Source organism: Somniosus microcephalus, chromosome 27 (assembly GCF_052327205.1).
Source record: "Somniosus microcephalus isolate GS21.2 chromosome 27, FLI_Smic_1.0, whole genome shotgun sequence".
Taxonomy (NCBI): domain Eukaryota; kingdom Metazoa; phylum Chordata; class Chondrichthyes; order Squaliformes; family Somniosidae; genus Somniosus; species Somniosus microcephalus.
In genome coordinates this window covers 26,928,159-26,940,500 of record NC_141013.1, presented here as the reverse complement: position 1 = coordinate 26,940,500, position 12,342 = coordinate 26,928,159, and the positions used below count along the sequence as shown (strand labels likewise).

General features: G+C 48.2%; 1 protein-coding gene across 10 annotated transcripts in view; it reads left to right on the top strand.

Annotated features, from left to right (window-relative positions):
* The window catches only part of unc13c (unc-13 homolog C (C. elegans)), a 794,870-nt gene that overhangs the window by 546,631 nt on the left and 235,897 nt on the right, over positions 1–12,342 (top strand). For all 10 annotated transcript variants that reach the window (XM_085968792.1, XM_085968791.1, XM_085968790.1 and 7 more), the window contains one exon: positions 8,552–8,685. In XM_085968792.1, coding sequence (XP_085824918.1) covers positions 8,552–8,685 — 134 coding nt within the window. The remainder of the gene's footprint in view (positions 1–8,551; positions 8,686–12,342) is intronic.

The window sequence follows — 12,342 nt, the reverse complement described above, 5'->3', positions numbered from 1 at the left end:
TGATAACACCACGAATTATTTCTTTAAATTTTCTTTAAATTTTTTTTTTTCAAGATGGCGGTTCCCGCGAAAATGGCGGTTTCCCGCGCTTATCTTCTCTCCCCGCCCACTTCAATGGCGGTTTCCCGCTTCTGTCTTCTTCCCCGCCTAATGGCGGCTTCCCGCGTTGCTTCCCTAGCGGGAGGGGTACACTTTCCCCACGGGCGACGGCCGCTGGCTTTCAGGTTCACAGCCTGCGCGTCGGCTTCAGCGCTTTCCCTTTTCTCGGCAGGGCAACCGGCGCTGGGTACACCCCGTTGACGGTGAACAGTTTCAGCCGCTGGGCTGGCTCTCGCTCGGTTCCCCTTGCTCGGGCTCTGTCTCTCTCCCGCTCGCTCGGCTCTACCGGCGCTGGGTACACCCTGTTGACGGCAAACAGTTTCAGCCGCTGGACTGGCTCGCGCTCAGTCTCCCTTGGTCGGCTCTGCCTCTCCCGCTCGCTCGGCTCCCAATCGCGCCTCCCAGCCCTCTCGCAGTCCGGTGCTTCCCTCCCCGGCTGCGGCTGAGTTTTTATATCTTCCCGCGCCTACGCTCCCGGTCGCAGCGCTTCGTGGCTTCGGTCGCTGCCCGGCCTTTTTCGCCGGTCGCGGTCTAGCTGTCTCACGACGCCGTTGCGTCCCCAGCCTGTCTGTACCGCGGCTTCCTTGCTCCACGCTGCCCCAGTCTCAGCGCCTCTGGGCCCGACTTCTGTCCGGCTCCTTTCCCCCTCGACCATGGTCGAGTGCACCGCCCTTATCCTCCGGTTATTCTTTTTACTTTTCCCTTACTCACAGTCACCGTGGCCGGCTTGCTTCTCGTGCTGATCGGCTCACTCCTCACCGTGGCAGAAGGGACAGTCAGTGCCTGTTGCTGATGGAAGTCTTTGTCTCTGAATTCTTCCTCCTTTCCAGCTCTGCAGACTCGAGTTTTCTCCCAGCAGAATGATGAGGGCGGTTGCCTCTTCTCGACGCTCGTTAACTGCTTCGGAAGTATTGTTGCCGCAGGGTACGATCGGACTCGTCGCCACTGTAAAGTCTGTGGGTTGTTTCGTTAATTAATACACAGACTACCAGAGTAACTTAAAACAGGACTTTACTATTCGAAGGTCAGGGCGAATCTGCCCAATAAATCCTGACACAACACTTATATACTGGTGTGGTCACCGTCGATATTACAGTATACAGAAGCCAAACAAAGTAGTGCCACACCTAAAATAGTTCTCTTAAAGGTGAACGGTTACATACAATAGTTCTCTTAAAGGTAGACGGGTACATACACTACAGTGTCCTTACAGCAAATGGCACTATTCTGCATTTGGCTGTCTGCTGGTCTTGGACCCTGTGAAGACACTTCCCTCAGCCTTGCCAGGTAGGTGCAACAAAACCTGCAGATATGGTTGGTGGAATTTTGGCGGGTTGAACCAATCAGGCTTTGCTTCTTGATGTTCGACGCAGTATTCCTTCTCTTACGCAGTACCCCATAAAGCATGTCACGTTGTATTTGTGGTGTTTCGAAAGAGCATAACAGTTAATCAAACCTCCACATATATGTGTGCCATTGGGCCTGCTGTCACCAACTACCTTGGGAGTTGGAGCCTCCGTCTGTATTCACCAGTTGCCCAAGTGAGGTGTGGTCACTTCTGTCTGCAGATGCAGGTGTGCAAGTACTGGTGGCTTGGCGCAAATTCTTGTCATGCAACCGGACTTGCCTGGTAGTACTTCCCAGCACCTCAGATAGAGGGCTTCCCATTGGGAAACCCATTGTTGGAGGCATAGATGATGCAGGCAAAAAATAAATTAAACAATTGGCACAAAGGGTCAGGAGAACGTAAATGCCTGGAGAAAATAACATTAAAAAAAATATAGAAAAACTGGCCAGAATTGGCCTCCAACCTGCTGCAAGGAGTGGAGACTTGGGGGTCGATTTTATCTCGAGCGTGGGGAATTGGCAGCTTCCCCGAATTTAGTGATTCCCACACGAAAATAAATGGGTCTATGAGATTGATGCAATTTTAACTCAATTGGCCAATTGATTGCCAACGTGTGGGAAGCCTTGGCAATTGAGTATTTCCAGTCAGAAAGTCGCAGAATATGACGTCATCATTGCTGCTGCTTTTAAGGTCCACAGCAAGCCTTGCTTCCTCTGCAGGCTCCCAAACTTTACCATTAAGATGGCACAGGAGCCTGCAGGAGCAACGGCCAGCGGGAGGGCCAGATCTGCCCCCAAATTTGATGAGGCTTCACTCCAGGCATTACTGGATGGTGCTAGGGCCCACAGGGAGGTCCTGTTCCCTTCTTCAGGGAGGAAGAGGCCTCCCTGTCAGACCAAGGCTGTGTGGCTACAGGTGGCAGGTCAAGTCAACTGCTTGGGGCTCACGAAGAACGTGGTTGCATTGCAGGAAAAGATTCCATGACCACCTTCGCACTGGAAAAGTAAGTACTGTATGATGTTTCCATCACCCTCAATCTGATCCCCATTGCCTTTCCTCACCAGTACTCAGCTTTAGCAACCTCTTCCTCCACATCTCACTTGACACTCACATCCATGCACCCTTACCCATTCCCTCTCTCTCTATGCTCACATTCACAGAACTATGCCACCATGCAGTGCTCACACTCCCTCTCACTCTGATGCTTTGAACACAACTGACAACACACAGGGAGGGCCCTTGGTATTGCAACCTCACTCCATCTTTGTCTCCTTCTAAGTATCTATGCTATGCAATCTCTGCACTCCTTCATTCTCACTCAACCTCCACTTGTCTCCCTCATTGCAGGAAAAGAGAGCTCACAACAGGAGAGAGTGAGCCAGGACAGGAGGAGGGCCGCCCTCATTAGCCCAGCTCACCCCCTGGGAGGAAGGCGTCCTGGAGATTGCCGGGGCTGACCGAGATGTGGACGTTGCGGAAGGACAGACAGGAGCATCCCCGCACGCTGGTGACAGAATAGTTTTCCATCTCTCTCATTGGCATTGCATGAGTCGCTGATAATGATTCTGAAGCTACATCATATGGACTTATGATCATCTGCAAAATGCAATGTGCATGTAACCTTGGCATCACATCTCTAACTTTTTCCTTGACTCCCCCACAGGACCATCGCAAGTCCCCGTCCCCACTGTGCAGGAGGAAGAGCCTGAGCAGCCAGACTCCTCAGAGGAATCTGCAACCTCTGAGGGCGCAGCGTCAGCAGACATAAGCGCACCCAGCACCAGCGCAGACACTCACACCTCGGTGGGACCTTCGGGACATAGAGTAGAGTTGTCACCTGGTGTATCACAGCTCATAAGTGAGCATCAGCAGATTAGAAACATAGAAACATAGAAGATAGGAGCAGGAGTAGGCCATTTGGCCCTTCGAGCCTGCTCCGCCATTCAATGTGATCATGGCTGATCATCCAAATTAAGTACCCTGTCCCTGCCTTTTCCCCATATCCCTTGATCCCTTCAACCTCAAGAAACATATCCAACTCTTCCTTGAATATATTTAATGAACTGGCCTCTACCGCCCTCTGTGGCAGAGAATTCCACAGGTTCACCACTCTCTGGGTGAAGAAATTCCTCCTCGTTTCAGTCCTAAATGGCTTACCCCTTATCCTTAGACTATGACCCCTGGTTCTGGACTCCCCGGCCATCAGAAACATTCTTCCTGCATCTAGTCTGTCCAGACCTGACAGAATTTTATAGGTTTCGATGAGATCCCCTCTCAATCTTCTAAACTCCAGTGAGTATAAGCCCAATCGACACAATCTCTCCTCATACGTCATCCTGCCATCCCAGGTATTAGCCTGGTGAATCTTCGCTGCACTCCCTCCGTGGCAAGAACGTCCTTCCTCAGGTATGGTGACCAAAACTGCACACAATACTCAAGGTGCGGTCTCACCAAGGCCCTGTACAACTGTAGCAAGACATCCTTGTTCCTGTACTCGAACCCTCTTGCTACGAAGGCCAACATACCATTTGCCTTCTTAACCGCCTGCTGCACCTGCATGCTTACCTTCAGCGACTGGTGCACAAGGACACCCAGGTCTCTTTGCACTTCCCCTTCTCCCAATCTATTGCCATTCAAATAATAATCTGCCTTCCTGTTTTTGCCACCAAAGTGGATAACCTCACATTTATCCACATTATAGTGCATTTGCCATGTTTCTGCCCAATCACCCAACCTGTCCAAATTGTACTGGAGTTTCCCGACATCCTCCTCGCAGCTTACCCTCCCGCCCAGCTTTGTGTCGTCTGCAAATTTGGAGATATTACATCCAATTCCCTCGTCCAGATCATTAATATATATTGTGAACAGCTGGGGTCCTAGGACCGATCCTTGCGGTATCCCACTAGTCACTGCCTGCCACTCGGAAAACGACCCATTTATTCCAACTCTTTGCTTTCTGTCCGCCAACCAGTTCTCTATCCAAGTCAATACCTTGCCCCCAATCCCATGTGCCTTAATTTTGCACGCTAATCTCTTGTGTGGGACCTTATCGAAAGCCTTCTGAAAGCCCAAATACACTACATCCACTGGTTCTCCCTTATCTATTTTACCAGTTACATCCTCAAAAAATTCCAGTAGATTAGTCAAGCATGATTTACCTTTTGTAAATCCATGTTGACTTTGTCCGATCCTGTCACTGCTTTCCAAGTGCTCTGCTATTACATCTTTTATAATAGACTCTAGCATTTTCCCCACTACCGATGTCAGGCTTACCGGTCTATAATTCCCCGCTTTTTCTCTACCACCTTTTTTGAATAGTGGGGTAACATTAGCTACCCTCCAATCCATGGGTACCGTTCCAGAGTCTATCGAGTTCTGGAAGATGATCAGTAATGCATCTACTATCTCTAGGGCCACTTCCTTAAGTACCCTGGGATGTAGACCATCAGGCCCTGGGGATTTATCGGCCTTCAGTCCCATCAATTTTCCTAACACCTTGTGGAGACAGGGACAGTAGTGGAGAGTCCTTGTCGGAGGGCGCAGGACTCTGCCAGCTCGGCTCAGCTGCATGCCGACCCTCTGCCTCTGGGTCCATCCGTAACATCAGAGGTGATGGAACTCCATGCACAGATGCAGGAGTCTCTGGCAGGTTTTGTCTCTAGGGTCACTGCGAGTGTGGAGCGAATGGAGGAGTCCATAGCGAACATGAGCAGAGCCTTTGTGGAGTCATTGGCGCATGAACGCATCAACACGGAAAGGATGGCTACCTACGTGGAAATGATTGCTGTCTCCGTGGTAAGGCTGGCTACGGTAGAGGAGAGGAGGGCAACGGTAGAGGAGAGGAGGGACACGGCCATGGAGGAGGTTAGTCGCCAGGGTATGGAAAACATGGTGAGTGTTCAGAATAGAATGACATCTCTTGAGGAGCGATGGGCATCTATTGAACAGAGAAACCAGACCTTCATGGAAGTCCTTCTGAGTAGGACTGCCATTGTAGATACGGGTCCCCATGGCCCCCCTGATGTGCAGCAAGCTGCTCTCAAGCCACTTGCAGGAACTGAGGGAAACCTGACCCATGAGAGGGAGGTTGGTGGCAGACCTCAAGGAAGTGGGGGCTCCTCTCCAAGCGCTCACACTTCCATGCCACTGCAGAGCCCTCGGTCAGAGCCCCGCCAGAGTCCACACTCAACGGAGATAGAGGTCTCAACCCCTGCACAGCCGCAGGAGCAGCAGACTGCTGGCGAGCCCTCACAGGCTCGCCACCCCAGAGGACGCCCGCCAAAGGTGTCGAGACAGGAGCAGCAGGAAAGTGAACCAGGGGCCTCCACATCTGCTGAAGCCACAGGGGAACCACTACGTAGGAGCATGCGTAAGAGGAAAATAAAGCACAAATAGTCACAAGGGTAGTCACTTGGGTGAAATGCTGTGCATTTTCTAAAAATGCCATCAGTTGTTTGTTTTTCATAAAAATTCTGATGGCAACTTCTGCAGTTGTGGCGTGTGTCATTTCGCGAATGGGGCTGGAGGTCCTCTAATGTCAAGAGGGGAAGGAAAAAAAGGCCTCCCATGCTTCTGGTAGGTGCCTCAGTTGAGGAAGTGCTGAGTGAGGGTGGCGAGAGGGGTTTCGCAGGAGGTCACACTGGAGAAGTGTGTGAGGCTCCAACCTTCCACAGGTGTGGTTAAGCCTGGTAAAAGTTGCCCCAGACCTGAGACAACAAAGACCTGCCACCTACAAATGATGACTGATCAAATATCCTCTTTAATGTTGGACCTGCAGCTGATAGTCAGCAAGCCAATAGTGTTCATGCCAGGTTTCACAGACGTGATCCCCACCAGGCGCGTTTTACGTGGGAAAAGGGTTAAACAGGCAAGGGTCTGTTAAAATGGGATTATAAAGGCCAATCAGTGCTGTTTAAGAGCCCTAAAGACCAGTCCTGCCTGTTGCAGGCGGGACTGATTCGGGTCAATCAGACACACCTAGGTTAAAATGGCGTGGAGGTGGGAAGCAGGTGGGGGGGGGGGGGGGTCCCAGCCCCCAGGTTTTGCGATTTTTAACCCCCCGCACGCCTAAAAGCCCGCCTGTCGGCTGCGTTAAAATTGAGCCCTTGGTGTTCCGCATTTCCACTAATTTTTCCTGTCTGGACTAGAACACATATGGGGCGTTACAGGCCTCAGCCTGTTTTATATTTTGTGACAATTCAAATATAAAATGTTTTAATAGAAATTAAATCGAAAAATTGTAATGCAATTGAAATGCAAAATAAACGGATGACAATCACAAAGGTCCACTTTACACTGTTATTAAAAATAACAATTATCTCTACAAAGTGTAATGAAATGATGAGGCCAGCTAACAGAAAGAAGGTAGTGGTAACTTTAATATGCAATTATTTATGACTGCCAGAACAGCTGGTTGCAGTTCTTGTAACTTATCAAATTTCACGATAAACGTTGATCATGCCAAGAAAATGACAAATTTCAGCTTGGACTTGTAAACGTTCGCCTATGGCTGCAGGTTCAAATTCCCAGGCTGTTTGATGCTCAACTCTGATTCCCTCCATGGTGATGAGTTTCTTCATTGAACAGCAACTGGGTCGAATTATAGCAGAACATTCCACCTTGGGGAGGGAAAGGCTGACACTTCTGTGCCGCGCTATAGGCACAACTCTGCACCATGGATCAATCAAGGTATGTATGAGGGGACTGCGTGACCCTCCGATTGGAGAAAAATTCAGCATCCAAATTTAAATATTTTGAAAAATAAACCACTAATGTAGGATTTCTCCCTTGGTTTTCTAGCAGATTGTACATTGTGTACAATGTAATTGCTCAAATAGGCGTCATCTTTTTGCTTGTTTGGACGATGATAAAAACAAAGACATCAAAAAATGGGCTGTACCACCAGATAGAAAGGGAGAGTAAAGAAAAGTACATTTTGGACTTTTTAACCATGCTGAAACAAAACCATTGAGTTTACCTACGGTTCAACCGCTGCATCTGAATACGACATTTGTTCAGGTGCCGTCCTCTTTCCCCATCCCAGTAGGTCCCTTTTACCTGAGGCATCAGCAGCCATTTATGTGCTATTGGCACTGGGAATCTGGCCCCCATGAATTTGGTGCTCTCCCAGCAAGTCTTGATCAATGCATTGGGAGCAAAAGTTGCATGCAGGAAACTCTCTCTTAACCGGCAAAATTCAGGAGTAGGTTCAGGTAAGTTTTACTGTATATTAGTGGCCGTGTAACCGGAGTTCCTGGCTCTGTGGCCGTGTAACCGGGGTTCCTGCACCTGTGGCCGTGCAACAGGGACTCCTGGATCTGTGGCCGTGTAACCAGGACTCCTGCACAAGTGCCATGTAACCGGGGCTCCTGCACCTGTGGCCGTGTACGGGGCTCTCATACCTTGGTAAGTACAGGAAACTTTGTGTTATCCAGAGGTTAACTGTCTGGAATGCTCGAGCCACCGGCAAAAATCAGGTGCCGTTTTCATTAGGTTTTTTTTTCTCGTTGCTTTTTTCCTCAACAGTCAAGGTCTGCTGAAGCTGTTGCTAACCTACAGAGACGCTACAGAGACGCTTGGACTGTTTAGAAGCACAGGGTTTGTTGACAGATACGGGGCTCAGAAGCTTCCGTATCTTTCAACATTAGCGCTGGAGTGTCCGGCAGTTTTGAGGGAACGGCAACAGCTCGGTCCCGTCGGTGCCGGATAGCACAAAGTTTCCTGTATACCTCTCTGTAATCCGGACTTTTTGATCAACCGGCACCACGCCGGTCCCGTTGGTGCCAGATAAAAAAGAGTTTCCTGTATTACAATGAGCTAACCTTGTCTAATGGGACACAGCCAACTGACTCGGGCACAGGTAATGAAGCACCTGGCAGCTCATGGTGCTTTGGGTGGAACCAGATTGTTGGCCCTATTGAGTTTTTAACCAATATTTCACCTTTTTACGCATTTGCTGTTGTATCTCGACTGTTCGGTACCATGTGATTTTGAGAAGCTACTATAATGAACTTAGTTTGAACATTGGCTATTAAAAAGAATGAGTTTAGTTTCTCCAGTATTACATTTTGCTTTTGAACTAATGAGGAATTTTTGCCTTGACAGAGCAAAAAACAGGAGATAGCTCGAGAGGAGCAGGGACCCAACATCAAAAACTTAGACTTCTGGCCTAAACTCATTACTTTGATGGTTTCGTGCGTAGATGAGGATAAGACAGCCTATGCTCCTGTCCTGAACCAGTAAGTGAAGTCATCGCTCGAGTTACATTTCAGATTGCTTGTGCTAAACAGGAGACCGATTTTGAAGCAAAATTAAATCTTGGTTCTTGATGCCAACAATGTGTCATAATGGGATTAACTCCAAGGCTAAAGATTACAGATAATTTCACAGTGGTACTGTATTATTTCTTTTATTTACATTTATATTTGTACATCAACTGAATAAAAGGATGTGATAAAATTAATAACCATGCTATAGTGCAGGAGTGCTCATAATATAAACCGAGAGCTACTTGCAGACATTTTGGCCCTGATTTTAACTCCAGGTAGATTCCCCGCTCAGGCCTGAGTTAAAATTACAGTCGGGTCTCAATGATCTAATCGGGCCGCAACATGCATATGTAAAGAAGGACCCGGTTGGCTCCGGGCGGGTGTCACTGCTGCCTGCTCAGGTGAGCAGGTTAAAGTTGCAGATGTTGCGATCATGGTGGCTTTCAGACAGGTAAGAGTCAGGGCGATTTTAACTGCTCACCCGCCAGGTTTCTGCTAAGCGAGTAGGGTTAAAATCGCCCCCATACTCTGTGTACCTTGGTAGTCCTGCTATTCCAGCTGTGTTTTGGCCTCCATTTATGACTTCCTGGCTGTGGATAACAGCAGAGCTAGGATTCAGCACTTTACCCTGTCCCTTCTCTTGCTGTTTGGTTAGAGAGCTAAGGAATGCTATTGGGAAATGAAGCTATTTCAACATCTATAAAGCAGGAAAGGGCTCTGTTAAAACTGCAGCTCTGTAGTTCTAATGGCACTACATTAGAGTAGTTATCTTTGGGAGGAAAAGGCCTATATCTACATTTCTAATATAGGTATTAATTATATTAATATAAATAATCTAACTATAAATAATCATTGAATAAAGATTTTAACTAATTAAATAAATAAAATAAGGTTAGACTAAGGCCCCGATTTCCCCCCAGCCGTCAGGCGGGGTTTCAGGCGGGCGGAGGCTGAAAATCCCAAATTTGGAGGTCCCGACACCATCCCGCCCAAAACCCCGCCCCACGTAAGTTTCAGGGGCGGCGGGTACCCGCCCCGCACTGGGACCCGCCGAAACCAGGCGGGAAGGGATTAGTGCCAATGAACTGCTTGTTAACGGGCAGTTTTTAGCCTAATCCCTGTTTTGAGGGGTTTCGTGTGGGTTTCCCGACGGCTCCAAATCACGCCAGGTAGAGCAGGCGGGCCGTCGGGTTGAAGGAGTTGGAGGGGTCGCGATGTCAGTGCTCAGGTGAGTGATGGGTGCATGAGTGTAAAGGTAAGTGTGTTTGATGTGTCTAAAGTGTGTAAAGAACTTTTACTTACCTGTACTTACCTTCACAGCCTTTCTTCCTGTAGCCGCCAGGAGCGCATCACTCAGCCGGAACTGAAAGCTGAACGGCTGCGATCTGTCAAAAGTGACAGCCTTCAGCTTTGAGTGCCGGTAAGAGTTCTAACTGAGTCTGTGCAGAATGACTCATGTCAGAACTCAGACTGTCAGTGTTTGACAGCTTCAAACAGCTGTGAAACACTGATATTTCATCTGTCAAGGACTCTTGACAGATGAAATTTCAGTCTGTGACGTCACCTGTTGCCGGGTGGCCCTTAATTGGCCTGCTGGGCGGGCTCAACAAGGTCAATCAAGGGAAAATCGCGCGGATTGGCCAGACGTCAAAGTAGGCGGGTCAAAAACCAGAAAGGGGAAGTCCCGCCTTCTTCCCGACAGGTTCGGGAAAATCTACCCCTAAGTAATTGCAGAGCAGGATATGTGTCTGGACTGCAGTATGTGGGAGTTTGTGGACAGTGAGACTGTCCCGAGTGAACACATCGGCAGTCGATGTCTCCATCTCGAATCTCTCCGACTCAAAGTCATTGAGCTGGAGTGCGAGTTGGAGACACGCCAAGGGAGGGGGAAGAGTATCTGGACAGTTTGCTCCAGACTTCAGTCACACCTCGTAGAGAGGTGCAGGTTCAGAATGGGGTTGGTGTGACCGATAGTGTGTAGAGTAAGGGGAACCCAGGTAAGAAAGGGAACAAAGATCCACAGAAACTGATCATATCCAACAGGTACAATGTACTTGCTACCTGTGAGGATAAGGATAAAGACTGTTGGAAGGACAGCCAGAATGCGGACCATGGGCACTTTGGAGCAGGAGGCTGTCCTAAGGGTGGAGGAGGAGGAGAGGAAGCGTAATGTGGTAGTTGTTGGGGATTCTATAATTAGGGGGACAGATAGCATCCTTTGTAAGCAAGACCGAGAGTCCCACATGGTATGTTGCCTACCAGGTGCCAGGGTAAGGGACATCTCGATCGAAAGGATTTTGGAGAGGGAGGGGGAGGATCCAGTCGTTGTGGTCTATGTTAGGAGCAACAACATGGGGAAGAGTAGGCAAGAGCTTCTGTTTGGGAAGTACCAGGAACTAGGAGCTAAATTAAAGAACAGGACCTCAAGGGTTATAATCTCTGGATTATTACCTGAGCTAAGTGGCTAAAGGTGTGTTATGGGAAAGAGGGGTTCCATTTCATGGGGCACTGGCACAGGGAGGGAGGAACTGTACCATCTGGCACCAGGGTCCTAGCGGAAAGGATAAATAGGGCGGTCACAGGACTTTAAACTAGTAAATTGAGGGGGAGGGCTCAGGTGGAAAATGTGCAAATAATCGCTCAAAAACAAACGAAACAGAAGAGAGTAGAGTAACAGTCAGAAATTGTGCTTTAGGCACTACAGGTAAAGGGAAAACTAAAAATATGTAAAGCAATTAAACAGGGAGAGAGAAATAAGAAACGTGAGTAAAACATTAGAGCTGAAGGACAGGCTAGGGTGTGTGGCCCAAATAAGCGTTCTTTATACAAACGCACGGAGTATAAGGAATAAATTGAATGAACTGCATGCACGAATTCAAATTGGAGGGTATGACATTGTAGCCATTACTGAGACATGGCTGCAAGATGGTCAGGACTGAGAACTAAATGTACCAGGTTATAAGATCTACATGAAAGATAGGAAAAATGGCAGAGGGAGAGGAGTAGCCTTAGTGATTAAGGATGAAATCACTTAAATGATGAAAGGATATAAAGAGAGGTAAGCAGGCAGTGGAGACTTTATGGGTAGAATTAAGAAATAGGAAAGGATTTAAGACTGTCGTGGGAGTTGTGTATAGGCCCTCTGGTAGCAGCTGCGAAGTGCTAGATTGTATAAATGCAGAAATTAAACAAGCGTATATTAAAGGCAGAGTGGTTTTAATGGTGGATTTTAACTTTCATATAGATTGGGATAAGCAGACTAGCACCTGTCAGAAAGGTAGTGAATTTCGAGTGTGTCCGGGATAGTTTTCTACAACAATATGTCCTGGAGGCAACAAGGGGGCAAGCCATATTAGATTTAGTAATGAGTAATGAGCCAGATTTAGTTGACAGCCTAACTGTGCGTGAACATTTATCCAATAGCGATCATAACCTGATCGAGTTCAACGTTACCTTTGAAAGGGAGAAACGTGAAACAGTTACTAAGATTTAGGTAAGGCCGACTTCAATGGGATGAGACGGAGACTGTTCACAGTAAACTGGGCAAATCTGTTAATGGGTAAAACGACAGGAGATCAGTGGGAGATGTTTAAAAAAGAATTTAATGTGATACAGAGCCAGTTTATA